The sequence below is a fragment of the Nesoenas mayeri genome, assembly GCF_963082525.1.
Source record: "Nesoenas mayeri genome assembly, chromosome: 24".
NCBI classification, from domain to species: Eukaryota; Metazoa; Chordata; class Aves; order Columbiformes; family Columbidae; genus Nesoenas; species Nesoenas mayeri.
In genome coordinates, this window is record NC_137546.1 from 7,221,414 (window position 1) to 7,243,438 (window position 22,025).

Here is a 22,025-nt window from a genome sequence, read left to right on the forward strand (position 1 = left end):
TTCCCCAGCCGGGTCCTCACAGGGCCACAGGTCCACGGGCAAGTCTGGAAGCAGGTCTGCAGATGCCCTTGTTGTGAGTGACAAGGCTCAGTTGACTTGTAGAATCTTTTGCATTAACTATCCCGTATGTCAAAAAAAAAGAAAAAGAAAAAAAAGGGCCACGTGGAAACCTAAAAGGAATATTTTAGTTTGTCTATTCTACAAGTGGGTCCAGACAACCTGAAACAGCTTTGGAATGTGGACCATATTGAATGCAAATGGTAGGCCATATGTTTTCTAGCATTAATTGCCAAACTTTCAAAAGCACCCTATTGACCTCCTACAGTCAGTGAGAGAGTACTGCTCGTTCTTAGGCACCTCATCATTTGTCATCTCTTCCTTGTTTTTCTTCAATATTTATATGGTAGTATCACCACCTGGATGGTCTCCAGTGTTGTGTGAGCTGCACAAACCCAAAATATTACCCAGTTTTCCAAAACATGGCATCTGTAAATGCCAGGCTTGCAGATGGTACATGATAAAATGGGAACTGCAGGCACAAAATTGAAGGGCAAGGGCAGTACATGGTGAAAAAATTAATAATTCATCTGCAAAAGCTGGATCTGATCAGATGATCTGGCTGGTGGAAACCATGAACAGATGCTGGACTCTGGAAAAAAGGGATTGGAAAACTATCCAGGAATAAGTCATGATGGTTGAGAAGGGATGAGTTGAGATGAGAGTTGTAACAGAAAATTCAGCCTGGGTTAGAGAGGTTCCTCTGTAGGGAGAGTAAAATGTAAAAGAGGTGGATGGTTTTCATTGCAAGAACCAACAAGGCCAATAAGGTGGGGAGAGTAATGTCTTGCAAACCCCATTGGAAGAGAAGTAGTAATATGTGGTTCCAGTTATTTCAATGTGGGCCGGTATGCCCAGCTCTGATGCTGCAACAGTACTGGAATTAGTCCATGTCCCTGCAGCAGCTTCTCCAATGCAGTGTGCCTCTTTCACCCGCTGCTGCGAATGAGAGGCAGTTTTTCTCTGTCTGAGACCATCTCTTTTTCTGCTTACAGCCGGCATCCAGCAGCCGCAGCCTTCTCAAGCTCACTGTTATGGAGGTGAAGTGGATTCACGTGTTGGCCATGTTCTTCTTCCTGTTGTCTGTTGCAATGACAGGCTGCTTTCTGTGGCAGTACAGCCTCCCCAAGGTGGAGCCCAGTGAGTAGTCATCTTAAAACTGGACCACAGTTTGACACAGAAATTTGTGAGACCAGTAAATGCCTTTCTGCTCATGTGGATGATTTTCCTCAGAGGATTTCCCCAAACTGCACAAATATTTACCTCCTCCTAGCTGGTGCAGTGACACAGAGGAGATGAACAATGTGTTGATGGAGTACCATGTAACTCTGCTGGTGTGCAGAGAACCTCCAATACTTCTGACACTAACCTAGGTTAATTGATATACCAAGGATACATTTCATTTTACATTATCTTTTTCTTTAGCATCCTGTTGTAAAAGTCACTCCAATTTAGAACAGATTTTGGTTTTCACCTTACCATATGCTTTAGCTTATGGGTTTGCTTCCTTTCCCATTCACCTAATCTTAGATCTTTGAACCAACTCAAGACCCTGGTTCACACTAGAATTCCTGTATGTTGATTACACAAAAGTCAACAGACTCAGAGCACTGTACATGCAAGAATACAGTATAACTGGATCAGAGCTTTAAGTAGCTCTAAGGTGGCATAAAATCCGTGGTGAAGGTTCCAGAGGTACTTCATAGACCAGTGTCTGAAAAGATTTCAGACCCTACCTTTGTATCACAGAGTATCAGAGGTTACCTGGGTTGTGTATATATCCCCATTCACCTCAAAGTTTTCATAGTGCTATTTGTCTTCTTGTCTGTATCTCCAGTGCTTCATGCTCAGTTGACAAGTGAAAAGATAGATAAGCATTTTGTTTACAGCTTAGAGAGCAGAAAACCTCTGTCCATGAAGAGATGAGCTGTGTGTATGTTTGCCCTGTCCCTGGAAGTGTTCAAGGACAGGTTGGATTGGGCTTTGAGCAAACTGGTCTAGTGGAAGGTGTCCCTGCCCACGGCAGGGGTTTGGAACTGGATGATATTTAGGGTCCCTTCCAACCCAAATCATTCCATAATTCTGTGATTATAGAACAGCTGGGAAACAACCAGGAAAATAGTGCTTCCATGTAAGAGAGTTCCCATCTCTCAACAAGTTTAAATATTTTAGCTTGCTACAGAAATTTCTGATATGTCTCTGGGATATGGAGGATACAGCTAATTCAGAAGACAGCTAATACACTAGATATGAGCCTGTCAGCTGTTGCTATAGAGTTAGATTTCATGTGGCACTCAAAATTCACTTCTACATTTTCTGAGGTTACAATATGCATGGGACAACTCTGTCCTCCTGAACCCAGACTCAGACTTTGCCCTAGACAAAGGGCAGGGCACTTTCATGGGGTCTGAACCCACTGTCAGGAGCCTTATGGAGTCTTCATTAGTCCCAGTTCCTTACTCTTCTGGGTTGCAGAGTCAGTTGAAGCCTATTGCAGCTCCTGTCCAACCCATGTGCTACACCATGTTGGACTAAACAATAACAGAGCAGAGTGAACTCTTCAAGTTCCATTTTACATGAGACAGAAACAATTCAAGATTGTCTCTTAGTCTCTGCAGAAGTGTCCTTCGGCTTTGGACGACACAAGCAAGAAAGCTAGTGCTGACTGCTGGGTAATGTTAAAGCTTCCTAGTGTGTCTATTCAAGTCATGTTCGCCATCTTTGAAATGTTTTCCAGGCCTGTCTGTGGAAGAAGTGAGATCAGAAGCTGTGCAGATGTGCCCCCGCTATCCTGAACCGGTACCGCTGGACCACCCAATCCCCATTCTGAAGGATGCGTTGGAGAAGGTCTGTGAGGAGAAGGGAACAGAGGGAGACAGAGCTCATGACTGCTTTTCTGAAGGTGTTAAGGGGACAATATGTATTTTGCCCCACAGCATCTCTGGGGAAGGGGATGGGGAACTGGGGAGGTGGAGAACATGTGAATCTAGAAATGGGTATATAAAACTCCTTCACTGAACATACACAACAGATAAATAAGCAGTTATCTAAAGCATAAGCTTTGATGAAGAAACATTATTACTTGTCCATCAGAAGGTTTGGTGAGCACACATCAGCACAAAATGATGGCTCTTGGCATCTTGTCTACTATTAGGCAACCTTCATGTCCTGGAAAGCAGGTGACTCGTGTAACTCGTTCCTATTCATCCGTGACTGCCAATTCCCTATTTTATTGCTTTGCTGGCTTTGTCCGTGCCACTATTTAAAAATTAGAAAGCTACTTGTAGATAACTTCAAGGAAGGAAATGGAGAGGGAGGGGAAGGAGAAGAGGCAGGAGAAGGAGAAGGAGAAAAAGAAGGAGGAGAAGAAGAGGTCTTGCATTTGACTGAAAGAGAGCTCTGCTTTTCTTGAGTATGATATACTGTGTCTGAAATTTTAGCACTGTCTGAAATTCTGGGAGGCTCTGTTTGCAATGAGGAAATACTGCAGCATGCCCTGACCATATGGACCATAAAGACGGCCATGCTGCAACAGGACACTCCTGATTTTGTAGACCCCTATCACTTAATATGGCCTTTTATTTGTCTCTTTCTCATGGGTAGCTTAATTATTCATAATAGAAGTTTTCCCACCAGTCTGATCATTCTTTTTACCCTTCTGTGAACCTTTTCCAGCTCTAGCATTCTCTTATGGAGATGCAGGAAATAAGTACTGCATGTATTTTTTAAGGTGCAAGTGGATCAGGTATTTATACAGTGATAAAATGGTGTTTTCTGGGGTTTTCTATGTTACTTCTCTAGTAAGCCCTCATATTTGTTTTACCTTTTTTTCTGCCATAGGACACTGAACAAATGTTTACATAGGAGCATCCATCATAGTCCCAAGGTCTTGTTCCTAAGTGCTAATGACCAGCTCGCTGTGTGTATGTGTAGTGAAGTTAGGGTTGCTTTCCTGCATGCACATCACTTCATCTACACTGAATTTCAATTGCTATCACTTCACATCCATTTCATGAAGTCTCTGCTGCTGTCTCTGGGGTTACTGTAGAGAGGTATTTTATTTTTCAACTAAGATAAGTCAAAGATGAAATAAATAACTTACGCTTTTTCTATGGATAAACAACGTTTAATCCATTTCCTTGTGTTCCGTAAAAATGCGTTCATTAGAGCATAAGCAAAACAGCGCTGGGTGCATGGGGGATTCACTCTGCCCAACACGCACACTTTTAACAATAAGAAGTGTGCTTAAATACAGTATGGTATTACATATTCATAATGACCCCAGAAACGCCTATACATATTCACGACCTTTCCCGCTTTTTATTAAAATGAGTCTCAGATAACCATTTACATATTCCCCTCCTTGACCCTCCCCTGTTGCGCCTGCGCAGTGTCACTTGGTGAATTTGAGGAAGGGTCTTTAGGGGTCTTTGGATGAAGCTCCTTCAGCTTCGTCACAGTGGACTTTTTACCTTTGGCTCATTAGGAGGAACTGGCTGGAACCCAAGCTATCAAACCAACTGAAACCAGACTGGCGCCCCCTTTTTGCTGTAAATCTTGGCTATCTTGTCTCCTCAAGGTTGCAGCTGGTGCTGTAAAACTTCTTATCTCGGCATTTAATGAAGTCCTGCTTTTTTTAGCACAATTAGTTACATACAGCTCTAAACTAGATATTAATAATGTGGTTTAAAATGTTAGCTTGTTAGTAGGCCCTTATTATATAGTTGCTTAACCCTTAAAATGTTAGTTCCCTCTATCAATATAACTTCCTAAACAAGTTTCATAACTTTTTACATAGAACTTAACCACCTTTCCCTTTTCCAAGTTCAGAGTCGATGCCTCATTTGGTTATACCTGTAAACATTAAACATCTTAGCACGAATCACAACTGCATTTTTCACAAAGAGGTCGGGGAATGTGCAGAACATTGAGTATCCATCAGAGACTCATCTAACCTCCCTTCTTTGCGCTTCTCAGAACTGAAGTATCCAAGCACCCCTTTGAAGGTGGTGAAACTATTCCTGTTTTGCAGATGGAATAAGGCATGGAGAACCTGATCACTAGATGCATAGGAAGACATAGGTATCTGAAGGGGGCTTATGCACCAGCACCTCAGAAGTGTATCTTCAGGCACCCTTAGGTTCTCCCAAAGTCTGTGGACACTCGAACCTGTGCTAAAGATCTTGCACTACCTAAGGTGAATCACTGACCTCCACCAGGCCAGGGACCCTGAACTTGTACTCTGGGTAGTACCAGATGCCGCTCCACACAGGGCAGACTTTTCCTAGCATCCTGAAACTGGAAATTGACATTCACTCATGCATGAGGCTTAAGGAAATATTTCTCTTCTAAGGGTGAATACTTTTGTTTATCAGAAAGACCTACATTTTCCTCAGAAGAGTCTTGCTAGTGACCAAATCCAAAGGTGAACTATTGGATTCAATGACAATTGAGTCTAGAAGAGCATCATGTGTTTCTGTTAACTTCCTGCAGGTCCGGGTGGGTCTGCATGCCAGAGTCTCTCTGACAGAACTCTGAGGTGGACCATGCTTGCTGACATGAGATCATTCTGTTCTCTGGGGGTGCTGATGTACCTAACCATAATAGATGGGTCACTGGTGCATGAGGAGGGGAGGGTAAAGAATCATTACAGAAGGACTTGGCACAATTTGGATGTTTTCACTGCTGGCAGTCAGTGCACCTCACTAGTCAATCCAATGAAGAGGTTCTGAGGACATGACTTGGCTTGGCCTTCTTGCCTCAAATTCTTGCCCTGGAAGGCCATTTCTTATGTCTCAACCTTTCTATACAAAAGATAACTTACACTTGATGATAACATAGCTTTGAAAAAGTCATAAAAGAGCAGGACCAATGCATTCTGCTTGCAGGAGGTGGGTGGAGAACAGCTGGCTGATTAGGTCAACACAACCCTGGCACAACAGGGATCACAGAGTAATCACAGGCATCTAATTGGTCAGTGCTGTTTCTTGGATTGCAGTTTAAACAGGAGTCCAAGCTCTAACATGTTCCATGGCGTGAAAAGTGTTGTGGGATATTTGAAAAGTCTGGATCATTTTCTCATACATCTTTGAACCTAGAAGACTAGTGCAAAGAACAGATGTGCACAGTACAATTTAAAAAGGAAGAAATGTACATTTATTAAGTTTTAGCATTTGTTTTAAATCATATAAGCACCAAAAGTATTACAAGGATGAGCACCACATTCTTCTACACTGAGGACATGTAGACTGAATGAAAGATACTGGATAATTCAGTATAATCTATTCAAAGGAAGAGTACAGTTAAAATATTTTCTTTTGCCAAAACACATTTGAAAAAATCACTTTCAAGTGCTTGGAAGTGAGGAGGGCTGGTGGTCTGGGTCTTCTACTGCCTGTTGCAGAATAGATGCATTGTAAGACTCTTCTTTATTTGGAAATTAATAATTTCTCCTCATTCTCCAGGTAGATATGATGCTGCGCCAAAAGATTCATAGTTCTGGTCTCCCTGCTATGTCTGCCATTGTCATCTACAATGACACTGTGCTTTGGACAGGCAACTTTGGGAAGAAGAATGGTTCGGACCCATCTTCAGTGGTGCCCAATGAGTACACTATTTACAGGTGAGACAGATGTATCACAGCCATGAGACCTAGCAACAGAGCAGATACACATACAGAGGTCTGATATCTGGAAATAGAGCCACTGTCACAAACTGCATATTCCACCAGTTCAGGTCCACTGCAGAAACCTCTTCTGGGTTTCACTGAAACTTCTTAGGCAGTGCTTCAGCTAGTCCCTAAGTTATCATATACTTGTGCTTTACTCAGTTGCTAACTTTGGATATATTTTTTTAAAATTTTAAACTCGATCTGACAGTATTTTAAATTAGAATAGTGGCGACCATCCTGGAGAACCTGAAAACATATTACTCCTGACATAGGAATGTATCCATGCTTTGGGGAGGCCTAGGGCACAAATCTAAGACTGAGAGCTAGCACAGATTTTGTGAACAGAGAGCAAACAGTGTCACAGGATTGGAAAAAAAATAGTTCAGTGTAGCAAAAAATGCAGTTTGGGAAGGGTATCTACTGAACATAAAGTAGACTTGTACGCTTATTTATTCTCCCAGTGAAGTCAAAGCCATATTGGCCATTATTTTTTAGATGAAGTTTTTTTTTTTTTTTTGTTAAAAAAACAAGAACAAATACAGAGGAAGTATTTATTTCCTTTAAAGATCTCCTTTCAGTGACTTACAATTGTGCTATATTGAAACATGTGGGCTGCACTCTGACTGTCAAGTGTTGTCCTCAGCATAAACAATTTTGGAAAGATTTAGCAGCTGTGATTACCTCTTTTTTTTCCCCTCTGTATTGTGACTAAATCCCCGTGTAGATGACCTCATGCTATTTCTTCCAGAATCACAGAATCATAGAGTTGTTTGGGTTGGGGGGACTTAAGGGTCATCTAGTTCCAACCCTCCCACCATTGGAAGGGAAAGAGGAACATGTCCCTAGGTGGGCTCGATCCACCAACCTTGCCTGTTAACAGCCGGATGTGCTGACCCATCGCACCACAGAGACTGCCCACAAGAAACTTTTTCACCAGTCAGTGTAATTTACGGCTGGAACTACGATGTCGTTTGGTTGTCTTTGAACCTCTGACTTTCATTCCTGATTAATGAAAACATTCTTGGCAAATGCCTTCACTCATGCACTAGTCCAACAACTTCACCTCCAGCAGCACCATATGAATGCCCTTGGCTGTCTCTCTTAATGATGACTCCATTTCTGAAAACAAACAGAGTAGAATCAGAGTCCTGTTCCAGAAGACCTTTTGTAAGTTTGGTTCTGTTCTGAAGCCACCCAAATACGAACACTGAATATGTAACATAAACCTTTGTGGCATTTTAACCTTAAAATTCCAATAAATTACTTGCAACTTGTTATGGTATTTACTAAGCAATATTTTTTAAAAATTGTCATGTGTACTAAGTAAACAGAAGTTCTGTAGCCCACTGCACTATTAGGGAGCTACTACTGAAGGTCATGTTGCAGTCCATAAAGGCCAGACTTAAGGATATTAATTCGGGCTTCTTACCTGCATTTTAGCCATTCACTTCTGAATCAGCAAAGGTGTTGCACATAAAGCTACAGGCATTGCGTCAGCTGGGTGATCTCATGTACTGACCATTGATCTTCTTGATTCATGGATTTCTTAATGCTTTATCTCTCTAAATGTCTGTTCCTTTACAGAATTGCTAGTGTCTCCAAGATTTTTCCCACCATTATGTTGTATAAGATGTGGGAGGAAGGAAAAGTCACATCTCTTGATGACCCATTGGAACGTTACGCCCAGAACTTTGCTATAAAGAACCCTCTGGGAAGGCTCAAGGAATCAGAACAGAGATACACAGCAGATGGGCTCATTTTTTTGGAAAAAGGCTCAATGCCACTTAAGCCATCACCTGTTACCTTGCGTAGAATGGCCAGCCAGCTCTCAGGTGAGACAACACTACTACCTGCTTGCCCTCTCTCCATCACTATGCCAGTTGAAAGAGAAAACAGGGAGTACAGACATGTGTCAGGGTTAAAAAACGTTGCTGTTGAGGACTTTTTCCGGTATGGGCTCTACACCTTTGCACTTTCCAGAGGACAGGCAGGACCCTTTGATCAAAAATGTCAGCAGCTTCACTGAGTGCTAAAAGGAAACTCTTGTCCAGGCCACCTGCTAGGAAAGGGGGCAAAGCTGCACTGTGGGCAGGGCAATTGTTTTTCCAGTGCAAGGTGAATATATATTTCTGTCAATACAGTTGCATGACCTGAAATCAGGCTCCAGTTCCATAGCAGTTTTTTGTCTTCCAGCCTAGGGTGCTCTCATTTTTCTGAGATGTAGGGTTGAGGGTCAAAGTGGCACCAAACCTCTTTGCTTTGAACAGATAGACCTTGATCACTGAGATAAAATTAGCTGTCAGTGTGGTTCCTGATCTGGGATTCCTGAGCTATTAATAGCTTTGTACTTGCTGGCAGAAGACTATTAATCTGCTGCTACCTTCATAATTGGGTAACTCTTACATTAAGTTAGAAGGAGCTCACAGGACTCAGGAGAACTTTAACCTTTCACAGAAATAAAGCTGGTAATACTTGACTCAGAGATTCCAGAATTTAATGACGAAAGAGACTGTGCTGATATCTTACGTGGCATTTTGATTAAACTGGAGCACCTGCATTAGTCCAGATTGGAATAAATGCTCTAAAACTGAGACCTAAGATCAAAACAGCATGTAGGCAAATTGCAGTACCTCAGGACAAGGTACAGCATCACCTGAGGCAACCCCGTATCAAAATAAGAGTTGCCCAAAAAGGAATGATGTAACTGAAATCGAGAAACAGACAAATGACCCAAAGTGGTGGAAGGAGATGGAAAGGAAGATGTGTGCAAACCCTGCCCAGCCCCCCTCCCTGCAGACACAGGCCTTGCTCCAGCCAGCCCGATGATGTCCATAGGGGCACCAAATGTGCTTAGTCCCCTTGACTGTCAGGAGCACCTGGAGCTGGTCTGGATGCTCCTTGCAGGAGCAGCATGTGCTGGGGCTGCAGCTCCCAGCCCTTCTGCAGTGCCCTGTCACCTTCTGAGGTGTGAGGTTTGCCCTAGAAACACTTGCAGGAAGCATATGTCAAAAGTCTAATGTGTCATAATATAATTGCTTGTATTGTGCGGCCATTGCATTGCTTTCATCACTATGCTAGATTTGTGCCCCTGCTTTAGTTCCTTTTAAGTTCCTATGTCTTTTTGTTTGTTTGCTTTTAGAATGTGGCCCAAATTTCCCAGACCACACCAGCAGGGCACACCAACCAGCTTGGACCTTGACAATTTAGTAGAAGAACATGCACAGTTTCAAAATCGCAGCTTAAAATCAAATCAATGTTGAGGTCACATGTTACATTTCCTGTCTGTCAAAACCCAAAGAGGAATAGGTTCTGCTCAGCTTTGAGATCAAAGCCACTGCGTGACGTATCATGAAGTGGTTTTCATCTCAATTCTTCCAGTGCAAACTGATCTATAATATATCCTCGTTATCTGGGCTTTTCTACATCACATATTGCAAAAGTAACTCCAAAGATTTTTCTTCTCAACACTTGATGGGTACATTGCTAGAGGGAAGTTCCAGCTTGTTAAGACTGTGATTTTCAAAAGTATATGAATGACAATAAGAGATACTATTGTAAATTATTAACAGCATGCTTGTCACATCAATTAGCAGCCCATGAAGTATAAATCAACAACCATGAATTTTCTGTTACGTTCACACATTCTCTGGTTTATCACTTCTAGTGAACCTCAAGAGAGACACTGCACTGCGGACATGGTGCTGGTGAGCTCTCCTAGGGATGCAATATTTCTTTACTGTCATTGTGGCAAGTAGGAAATGAAGGAGCCCATTGTCTACTGGAAAATACTCAGTGCATCTCTTATCTGGTCATTAAGCTGCACAAATAACTACAGACCAGAAGCAGAAAAAGTGCTCTTGTTCCAGTTCAAATCCCCAGGTCAGGCCAATTGAGAAAACGTGTTGCTGCTATGAAAGAATAAAGACTCATTCAGCTTTGCCATGGTTAAGCACATGCTCACTGAGCAGATGATTGCAAGTCATTTTTCTGTCAGATACCCTTCCTGATTTTCCCCTAAACTCTAAATCAAAGTCAGCTGTAAACTGTAATGAGGATTTCATACCAGATGTAATCCAAGTTCTGGACTTAGTGAGCCATAGATTGTGTGCATGGGAACTGTGGTATTTTTAAAAGTCCCATCCAAAAGCTTTCAGGAAATTGATGTTCAGTGTTGTGGATTTAAAAAGCTAAAAGATCTTCAGTATTTCCACATTCAGAATAAATTTTGCTAAAGCTGGAAAAAAAAATATAAAAAAACCTAAAAATACTTTAGGCCAAGCCTGGAATAGTTCAGGTAGGTTCAAGCTCTCTGTAGTGAGATGCAAAGAACAAAAACCTTTTTAGAGTGACAGTTGCACACCTTTGTAGTCAAGGGAATACAGTCACATGGAAATATAGACAGGGATTTTCCCAACATTTGATATTCTTTTTTCTTCCAAAATACACTTGAGGATGCAGGGGTTTTAAAAATAATTTACCAAGGTATTTTTACTGAAATGTGGCAACCCAGAGTTGGTGCTGGGCTAGGACTTACATTACCCAGATTCAGTGGTCCATGGCTTGACTACTGTACCCTGCAGGCCAGTGTGAATAGATCCTTGCAGCACATCTGCGATGTGTATAAAGCACATCTGTGCATCATTGTTGTTCCCATCTTGCCATTGAGTCTTGCCTTTTGCTCATTCTTCACTGTTTTGCTGTTGGTTTCTTCTCCCAAACAACAAGTGATAGGACAAGAGGAAATGGCCTCAAGTTGCACCAGGGGAGGTTTAAATTGCATATTAGGAACAATTTCTTCACAGAAAGGGTTGTCAGACACTAGAACAGGTTGCCCAGGGAAGTGGTTGAATCACCATCCCTGGAGGTGTTTAAAGGATGTATAGATAATGTTCTTAGGGACATGGTTTAGTGACAGTGTGAGTTTAATGGTTGAACTCAATGACCTTGAGGGTCTTTTCCAACCAAAATGATTCTATGATTTGTTTCAAATTGTTGACTTCTCTTTTCCGTGCAACAGGTCTGCCCAGGAGGCTGCGATCTACCAGCCTGCTGTGGAAGGGCAATACACAAGATGCTCTAGCTCTCCTGAAAGATGATGTCTTGGTTGCTGATCCAGGAACTAGGTCAGATATATTCACTTACAAGCTTTTGTTCTGCGTTTGTGTTCTTCACTGATCCTAGCCCCATCTGCAGTTTCCATGGCCAATGGGTAAAAGACAGTCATCCCTAAAGAAAACTTCAGCCATCTACTCACAATCTTGTCTTAGTCTATAAAGAGTGGCTGTTGGAGGTGCCAGGGTTTGGTTTTGTGGGTTTTTTTGGTTTTGTTTGTTTGGTTGTTTTGTTTTGTTTTGTTTTGTTGTTTGTTTGTGGTTTTGTTGTTGTTGTTGTTGCGTGGTTTTTTTTGTTTGTTTTGGAGGGGTTTTTTGGGGGGTAGATTTTTTTTTGTTTTTTTGGTTTGTTTTTTTTTTTCTTTTAAAGGAGAGCAGCTCCATGGAGAGGGATCTGGGGTTCTGGTCGATGGCCAGTTGAACATGAGCCACCAGTGTCCCTGGAGCCAAGAGGGACCCGTGTCCTGGTGCACCCAGCACAGCAGGGCCAGCCGGGCAGGGGGGGATTGTCCCGCTCTGCTCTGGCCTCACCTGCAGCATTCACTGTGTGCAGGGCTGGGGACACGGGATGAAAGGAGATAAAGCTGCTGAGAGTGTCCAGAAGAGGCTGTGAGGTGGGTGAAGGTTTGGAGGGGAAGCCGTATGAGGAGCGGCTGCAGTCCTTGGGTTTGCTCAGCTGGAGCAGAGCAGCCTGAGGGCAGAGCTCATGGGCTGCAGGTTCAGCAGGAGCAGGAGGGGCAGGGTGAGCTCTGCTCTGTGACAGTGACAGAGCCCAGGGAACGGCAGCAGATGTGCCAGGGAGGGTCAGTGGGACATGAGGAAAAGGTTCTTCACCAGAGGTGCTGGACACTGAACAGGCTCCCCAGGGAGGTGTCACGGCCCCAACCTGACGGTGTTCAAGAAGAGACTGGACAACGTCCTCAGACACACGGGGTGACCTGTGGGGTGTCCTGTGCAGGGACAGGAGCTGGAACCCATGATCCTGTGGGTCCTGCCAGCTCAGGACATTCTGGGGTTCTTTGAACCCATGGGCAGGGTTCAGAGCTCACTTGCAGTGTCACCCCTGGGTGAAGCCGACACCAGAGGTGAGGTGACAGGTCAAGAGCACAGCTCTGGTGGCAGCAGATGCTTCGTCCCTCCTCGCTCCTGCAGACACTCCAAGAGCACCCTAGGACGAAGCTCCAGGACCACGCTCAGCATGTCACCCACCACTCTGGGGACATTGGGTGCATCTGGTCTGGGAGCAACCCCAGTCCCAGCTCACGGGGCGATCATGACACTGCCAGCACCTGCCCAGTTTCACCCCCACACCGTGTCTGGCAACTCAGCACGGACTCGGACACGCTCACGTGAGCGGGGCAGATGTACCAGACGAGGTGCCACACCATGGGGTTCTTCACCCAGAGGTGCTGGACACTGAACAGGCTCCCCAGGGAGGTGTCACGGCCCCAACCTGACAGTGTTCAAGGAGAGACTGGACAACGTCCTCAGACACACGGGGTGACCCTCTTGGCTCCAGGGACACTGGTGGCTCATGTTCAACTGGCCATCGACCAGAACCCCAGATCCCTCTCCATGGAGCTGCTCTCCATTAAAAATAAAAAAAACCAAACCAAAAACCAAAAAAATCTACCCCCAAAACGGGGTGTCCTGTGCATGGACAGGAGCTGGAACCCATGATCCTGTGGGTCCTTCTGACTTGGGACATTCTATAATTCTGTGATGCTGTGATTTTATAATGTGTACAGAACCTGAGTGAGAAGCCTAGATGAGGCAAATTAAACTGCTAGAGTTAGGTTCAATGAGACTTTCAGAAGTGGAAACGCATGTTAATTTCATCACTTTAAACCACATAAATTTAGCTTAAAATCATGCTGTGTCTGTAGACATTGTCTCTAAATTGTCTATAAGTTCTGTTAATGTTCATTACCATTTATATAGCCTGTTAAATGTCTATTACACTCAAAATTATGAACTGAATCCTGTGGACAGCTGGTGAGAGAAAGGATTCAGACTAACTGGGAAAAAATTTCTAAGTCTGTAAAATTTTTAGGGAATAGAATTACATTCTGAAATAATTTGCCCATGTTTGCTGAGGATTCACCATGATTTGAAGTCTGCAAGCTTAAAAACTTTTAGAAAACTCCATGGTTTGACCATGGCAACCTTGTATTAGTTCAATCCAATGTCATGTATAAGGTTATCATAGATGTTCCTTAAAGGATTTTAAGACTTGAATACCATCACCTTCTTTGGTATTTATATTAAGCTAATCATTAAGATATATATGGACATACAATAATAGTATCTCAATCCCTTATTGTTTGACATGTTGATAGTTTTAACTCTGTCTCCCTGTTTCTGGATATGTTTCACAGCATTCTTCTTAAAGAAATGTCCCATTCATTGATATAAAAATTTTAAGATATTTTTCTGGGTATGTTGAACTTCAACTCCTTTTCAGGTATAAAATTTTAGATCCAGAATGTATTTATTGTTGTGGTAGAAATATATATGTACTCATCATGCTTTTATCCAGCTGGATGAGCTGGTAATGGTTGAAGTTTTTGAAAAAAGTTGCCCATTCATGTATTTGTGTCGTTAAACTTCACTCGAGCGTAAAAACTTGGATCACTTTACAGATACTAAAGACTCAAGCACTCAGGTGTCTTTAATGACTAAACATTGCTGGATGCTGCTTTGTATGTGGATATATTATTTGTTGCACAATTATAAACAATAAGTCAGGATATGCAAATATATAGGATTTTGCATAAAGTTTGGTGTTTTTTTAGTTTTCCATCTCCAGCTCTCTTTCTGTACATAGTGGTTAAATAGCTCTGCCTATGTTCCTGCAAGAAATATATCCTCTTGACTTAACAACAAATCGAAGCAAAAACACACAGATTTTCTGTCCCTCCTTCATCTCTTCTCTCTCTTTAGCATGTCATCTAATAAAAGGACAAATCTACTCCAGAAAAGAGAGACCTAGCCATTGTTATTGCGTAGTCACACCCACACTGCACCACTGAGAGATCCAGATGTATTTCTCTTTCTTTTCAGATGCCACTACAGCAATTTGGCCTTCTCACTGATGGCACATGTGCTAGCCGACCATGCAGCTGAGGGGCAATACCAGCGCTGGATCTCAGAGAACATTCTAGACCGCTTGGGCATGGAGGACACGGGCTTTGACATCACACCACCGATCCGCTCCCAGATGGCCGTGGGTTTCTACAGCAGCCAGCAGCCGGCTCCTCTCTATGACCTTGGCTGGTATAGGCCTTCTGGCCAGATGTACTCCACAGCTGCCGACCTTGCCAAGCTGGCAATGGTCTTCTTAGGCACCTACCACCGTCGTCTCCTAGAGCCTGACACAGTGAAGACGATGCTGACTCCTCTGTTTAAGTGCTCCACTGAATACTTTGCTAACAAGACTGGTACGCCCTGGGAGATTAATGAGCAATCGGGATATGATGTCATTAGGAAGGACGGAGACCTTGACGGTTATTCAGCTACCTTTTCCCTTATCCCCAAGCTCCGCCTGAGCTTCATTGTACTGATGGCAGGGCCCAGGCCTCAGGGTGGAGATATTGTGACTCAGACATATGACTATCTCATTCCTGCCATGGAGACAGCATTCAGAGAGGCAGAGAAAAGCTTGGTTCCTGCTCCAAGTCCAGGCCCTTACGTTGGCTACTATACCTATTCCAACCTGACTTTTTATGAGATTAAAGTTGGACCTGGTGGTGTGCTGGTCATGCAGCAGTTTGGGCCTCATGTGGAAGAGCTGATTCCTGAAAAGTACCGGACAATCAAGCTCAATCACCTGGAAGATCGCGTTTTCCAAGTTGTTTTTGACAAGGAGTTCCCATGTGTTCTGCACCTGGGCTCTGCCTCCATCTCATTGGAGACCCAAAATGGTCAACTCTTTAACTTCTACCCATTCGATCGCAAGGGTTTGTCTCCTGGCTTTGATGCACCGGGGCTGAACACATACAATGTGGTGCGTGTACTTCGCAAACCTGTATTCTATAGCTAAATATCCCCTCTACTTTTCTGTCCACTTCTGGGAGGTGGCTCCAAATCTGTGTCTTACCAGACTCTCCTGTCTTTGTGACTTTATTTAAAAGGGAAAGATGGTGGCAGATGACTCTTTTGCCCAAAAAATATATCATGTCCCTCTCCTAAAATTACTTCAATGGTTTGCGATCCCTGGCAGTGTGCGAAAGGCCAGCTAGCAACTGGATATACCTGTGGAAAGAAGAGGTGGGAATGTGCTGGATGCATGGTGTTTGGATGCCATAAAAAAGCCCCAGCACATAAGTTGCCACATTTACATTTTATGTTTGATAACCATTCTCGTTATTGACAGTTATCATCAAAGGGCTGAGAGTTTCTTCAGGAGCCAACCTACCGTGAACAAGATTCCTCACCTGGATTTGCCAAAAGTATTATGTGCTAGAAAATGTCATCAACCTGATACGAGGACCTACCATACCTGGGAAGTGAAGGTCCATTTCTTTCCTGCATCACAACAAGAAAACTGTAAAAAGTGCAAACAGCAATGTGATTATGTCTTGGTTCCATGGATTTCTGCAAAAGCAGTGGTCACACAAAGAATATTGTAGCACTTAGGTAGAGAAACCAAAGCTTACTCCTGGAGTAGGGCCATATGAACATATACTGGTATATTCCAGCTGGACAGTTTGTGACTGTCTTAGTATATAGGCAAGTGTGTGACGGTGGCATTTAAGTACAGGAATGCATGGGAATCCTTATGTGTGTTTTGGGCAGGGCATCTCTATGGATATGTACCCACTGTGTTTATGCAGGTGTGAGGGAGGATGCCAAGGGAAAGTGCATTAGCCTGGGGAGCACTGCCTTTAGGACAGGTAGACCTGCAAGTAATCCATAACGCCACTGGTGCATTTTCTTCTCCCTTCATGTGCCCACTCAATGCCAAGGCAGGCAGGACAGACGATATGTCATTAATAGTCATTTCATTGTGGTGGGGGCAGTGTCAGGCACAAGTGCAAAACATGGCAAGTGCTACTGACTGAGTAGTCTTGGCTCTTGCAATGCTCCTTCAAGTTTAAGAGAGTATTGTGACTGCAGCCCCAAATAGAGCCTAAAATCAAAGCAAGCAGAGGGTTAGGGCAAGACAACTCTTACTTTAAAATGAATAGCCTATCTGCAGACTATGGCAATGGCTGTACACCAAGAGAATCATGAAGGAAGTGCAAAAGGGTAGGCATACTAGCACATAGACCCTTCAAAGTGCGTGTCCTCCCATACCATAACTGGTATGAGGTTGGATCCTCTTGCAGAGTGACCTCCCGCTGCTGCTTGTCCACGCAGAGTCTAGAAAGTGGGCAAGTCTCAAAGAGGATAAGATACATCTCCCTGCCTCTCTTCTCTCTTGTTGTCTTTCACTGTTTTCACTCTGTGTGTTCTTCAGCTTCCATTTTGAGTAGAGAGACCTTCTCTGAAGGCCTAGAAATAGTGGTTCCCCATCTTTTTTTTTCAGGTAATTTCAGTTCCCTGGTAAACATACGAAACAATGTAAACCTTGTCTTACAGGCAGTTACGGTTGCTGCTGTGTTGGTTTCTTCTGGACATTGTAGCTGATTACATTCCGTACCTTGTACAACCTCATATGTTCAAGTATTTAATTTGGGCTATAGCAACAGCAATAAATTCTATGCAAATTTTTGCTGCTGTCATGTGTCACCATGACCAGAGGTATGTGTGCAGGCAGGTATGTTGCACTATGGCTGATCGGTAGATGTGCCTACACTGTCATGGCACACTTGACACAACAGTGCTCTCCAGGCTATGTCTGACTGGAAGAGATTTGAGCCGTGTAACCCTGGCCTTTTTGAGTGAGAGCTGAGTGCCAGGTAGAGTCTGTTCTTCCTTTGGAACAAAAGAAGTGACTGTTTACCCATCAGTTACTTTTAAAAGCTTCCAAGAAAAATTAGGAATTATATCCCATGTCACTCACAGGTCAAGATGAAACACCATACTGTCTCCTTCTGTCTGATGGAGAGGTTAAGATGTTTTACTTTTCCATTAATAATGCAGACAATAACAAGTCTTTCCTTTTCTAATGAGTCACCCTCAAATCTGTACAGTGACATTTTTTGGTGCTCTTGTTCATTCCTGTAACACCACAGTACAGCTCTTCACTGTTCATAGGATGAACACACACCTGCAGTAAAGCTCATCTCATCAAACCTTGGGTCACACTGGGAAGGTGACCAAGAGCTTCCTATACTGCCCCTTCATGTGGGCAGGAGAGAACCTTTACCTGGTATGAAGAGGAGAAAGGAGACCTTGGGACATCTGTACAGAGGATTTGGGAGAGGTTGTATGTGGCAGGCATGAGAAGATGGAGTCTTGGAAGAGCTCAGTCATCCACAGAGAGCAGAGTCACAGTGCTGAGTCAATGCTACAAACACAAATATCCAATTTCTTTCCATCACTTCATCGCGAACAGTATCCTAAGAGGAGAACCAGCTTCTGTGACTCATGTTAGCAGGTGTTCTATACCAGCTTTAACAGTTCTTCATAAACTTTCAATTTTAATAGAGAATCTAAGTTAGCATTCTGAGTGATTTTTAAGATTTTGTGAATGCTTGTTGCTGAATTTAAAAATATCCCAATGTCATTTCGTCTGTGTCAGAGACTGGGTCCAACAATAGGTAGAACAAACATGTAAAAATCTACCCATCTGCCCCTGCTTCACAGAAATGTGTGTTTTAAAAGGTGACTAGATATGTCTACAGCAGTCTATAAAAACTATGTGCTTAGAAATGTTTTTATAATTACTCATCAGATTACCAAACAAGTAGAATATGCTTCATTACCATTCACAGCATCAAAAAGAAACAAGAACAAAACTTGTTCATTGGTTCAGGAGACCAAACTCTGCTCTAAGGAGAACTGGTGAAACCATGTAATGTTGTAATAGTGTCCCTGAAAACTGTATTTAGTCTCCAAGTTTAAAGGCTCTGGACCACAAAGAATGAGCTCAATCTGGCAAAATACAAGCAGCTACATCTGAGCTAGCCCATTTAAACTCCTTTCTACTCAGTGAGATTGAATAATTCTAGGCAATAGAGTTGATTCATCTCATCTTAAAGCACATATCTATAATAAGTTTATGAATTACACTCTATGAATCTCCAGTCTCCAGCTGGTTGAGATGGACCCAGTCCTTGCTGTCACAAGCAACTCTTCAGTAAGAAACCAACACTTTCATAAGATGCCTACCAGGTAAGGTCAAGTTCTCAACTTGCTACATCAACATTGCCCCGAAGACCTGAAGTTCACTGATTAGCAAGCCCAAAGCAGAATGTGGTGATGTTTGCTGTGATCTCATGCTAAGACAACATCAGTTAAGACAACTTCTTCTCTTTTAGAAGAACTCCACCTCCAGGATTATTAGCTCAAGTGAGGATGATATCAAGCTTCAAGCTGCAACCTACATTTTGAAAACTACAGTTTATCCCTATGTGTTTCATTTCTTCATACTTATACTTCTTCTGAACTAGAGAAATGTGGCCCAGTTATTTACTGAACAGCATTTTTGCTGTTGTTTCATGTATGGGAGTAAGATGATGTGTCTATCTGCCTGATTATGCTGAAATGCTGTGTCATGTCCTGAGGCCCATGTACAAATTATGTATCTTACAGCTGAAGCCAGGAGAAGTTCTAAAACTCTTGTTCTCAGCCTGGATGACTCTCTATCAGCATCTCTCTGCAACTGAATTTCTGCACTGAGGTGCCAATAGCATGGTTTTCCTTTGAAACAAAGTGGAGTTTCTTTCATTACAGCAATGAGTCCAAGGAGCCTGAATGTGATTGTCTCAGATCAGTTCCCTGTTCACAAAGAATGACATTTTTTCCTGTCCTGGTCAATGTTGGACCCCTGTAGCCAGGTGAATAGATCTCTACCAGACAGGACCTGACGGATCATCAGTACAGAAAGCAACTAGAAAGTCCCTAGCTCAGGCAGTTTGGTTTCTCACCCAGTGGCCACACAACATGTCCCAGATGGGACTAAACAACTTACTCAACTTTCCAGCTGTTCGTCTGCTCATTTCCCTCAGCTTTCTGTCAGATTTCTCACTTCTTTTCAGACTCAGTGTAGTTGCTTCAGCTTCTGTTCACAACTGCCATCTCTGCACACAGGAATGGGTTTTCTCCCATTCTCTTTTGCAGCTGTCTCATTTATTCCCAGTGCTCACTTCTCAGGCTCGTGTGTCTTCTGGTTACTCCAGTACACAGAGTAATCACCTTCCTTCTCAAAGCCTAAAGCGGACCATGTCCCCCAAGCTCAATATCCACACATTGTCCGGGAAAGCACTTTATTTTCTCAGCTTTCTGGACTCTGGCACACTGAGTCAATCCCCTCATAGCTAACAAGCAGACAGTATTTTAATGGTAAAGGTAGAATTATTGTACAGTGCTGACATTGCCAGGCTGAAACACAGTAATATTACAGTCTCTAGCATTAGCCACATTGAAAAAGGATTAAAATATATATATGTATAAAGGACTTTTCATGCCCCTTGAACCCCCCCAAAATTTCACTTTCCTAGTTGGATGGGAATATTCAAGGCCCTTTGTCAGACATATAAACAGGAATTGCAAAAATGCAACAATAGTTTAAGAATATGATGCAGTCACCAGCCAACACTGAAGTGGTGTGCTTAACCTGCTATTAAGAGTTTAATTATTGACCAGTGTCACTTGGGAAACCCACAGACCTGCATTCTGACAGCCTGCAAGCTCCCGTTTTCTCATTCCACTGGAAGCCCACTGCATACCCAAAGCCACCTATCTTCAGAGCATTTGGCCACGGAGACCTCTGGTCATTCATTCCAAATCAAAACACAAAGATCAATATGAGAGAAAGACTTACATATCAGGACAGCCTTCCTTCTTGTTGCTCGCATTAAACAGTTTTTCTAGGCTTTCAGAAGGAAATTGGATAGAGGTTGCAAGTCTGGACTCACCAGTGTCATGCAGCCCCTCACAGAGATATCTCACATCCTCCCCTTTCCTTCAGTTCTCAGCTTGGTGGTCCTTGGAGTGGTCCGTCTCTCCTGATTTCTGCATTTCTCCCTCGTTCCCATGCTGTCCTCCTTATCACAGGTCCTGCATCGCATAGTGCCACAGCAGTAAAGCAGGAGAGGAACAGGGAGGGGGATGCCTTCATCCTACCCGTTTGTGGTCTGGTAATAATTGCTCTCAGGCAGATGCCAAGCCTCCCTTGGTAGCCATTCCTTTTTCAGAACCCAATTATCAGACCCATGATTTGATGCCAACTCTTTCTGGAAGCTGCTCTGTCTACTTTCATTTAGCTCACAATTTATTCCTCTAAGGACTGATATTTCTGCTAGAAATGGTCAAGCACATTTCTTTTAATTTCTGTTCCACCTGAGCACCATGGATTAGATGGCCTGATGCAATTGCATCCTGCTAACAAAATGTTGTGGAAAAGCATGGGAAGAGAGAAGGCAGCAGGAAGATGAAATGAGCAAAAGGAGGAGCTGAATGTAAAGTGATTCTGAGATGCTGTCTGGAATAAAAATGTCCAGTCATAATTTCCAATTTCATTTAGATAATTATTGAATATATTGATGAAGATGTAACAAAACCAGTTACTTAAACAGGAAACCTGAAAGTTAGGAGCAGTGTGCTTCCAAATAGGCAATGGAAATACACTACACTCTGCATTCACCTAAACTGTAGGTGAAACCATCTCTTGCTGACAACAGTAGGCCAATTCCAGAATGAAAAATGGGATGCATAAGAAAGAGCCCCTAAGCTGCGACATCTCCTTACAGTATCTGGTAAACCCTTCACTGCGGTAGTGTGCAATGCAGATTCTGCTAGGCCAGCGTGTTCAAGTGCAGTTGTTTTGGGTTCAGTCTCATCATCCCTGCAAGTCTGCTGACATTGTCCTTATTGTAAGAGACAAACTCTCTCAGGGGTGTTATTCTGGTTCCCCCACCTGCCATTGCACTTCTGTTCCCTTTCCTTGTGAGTGTGCAGAAAAGCCTTTTGTCACATAATTTAACACTGTCCATGTGTATGTATGATCTCCGGTGCATATCAGGAAAGTTGGGACAAACCAGGACAAAAAATGGCACACTGTCTCTGGATCACCTTGC

The 22,025-nt window shown here is 43.1% G+C and overlaps 1 protein-coding gene across 1 annotated transcript; it reads left to right on the forward strand.

Annotated features, from left to right (window-relative positions):
- Positions 1-1,046: 1,046 nt before the first annotated feature.
- LACTBL1 (lactamase beta like 1) lies at positions 1,047-15,880 on the forward strand (the record flags this gene model as incomplete). Its single annotated transcript, XM_080358875.1, has 6 exons — positions 1,047-1,197; positions 2,795-2,908; positions 6,526-6,679; positions 8,312-8,559; positions 11,745-11,850; positions 14,902-15,880. Exons 1-6 carry the CDS (start codon positions 1,092-1,094, stop codon positions 15,878-15,880), a joined length of 1,707 nt encoding a protein of 568 aa, XP_080215001.1. The 5' UTR covers positions 1,047-1,091.
- Positions 15,881-22,025: the final 6,145 nt, after the last annotated feature.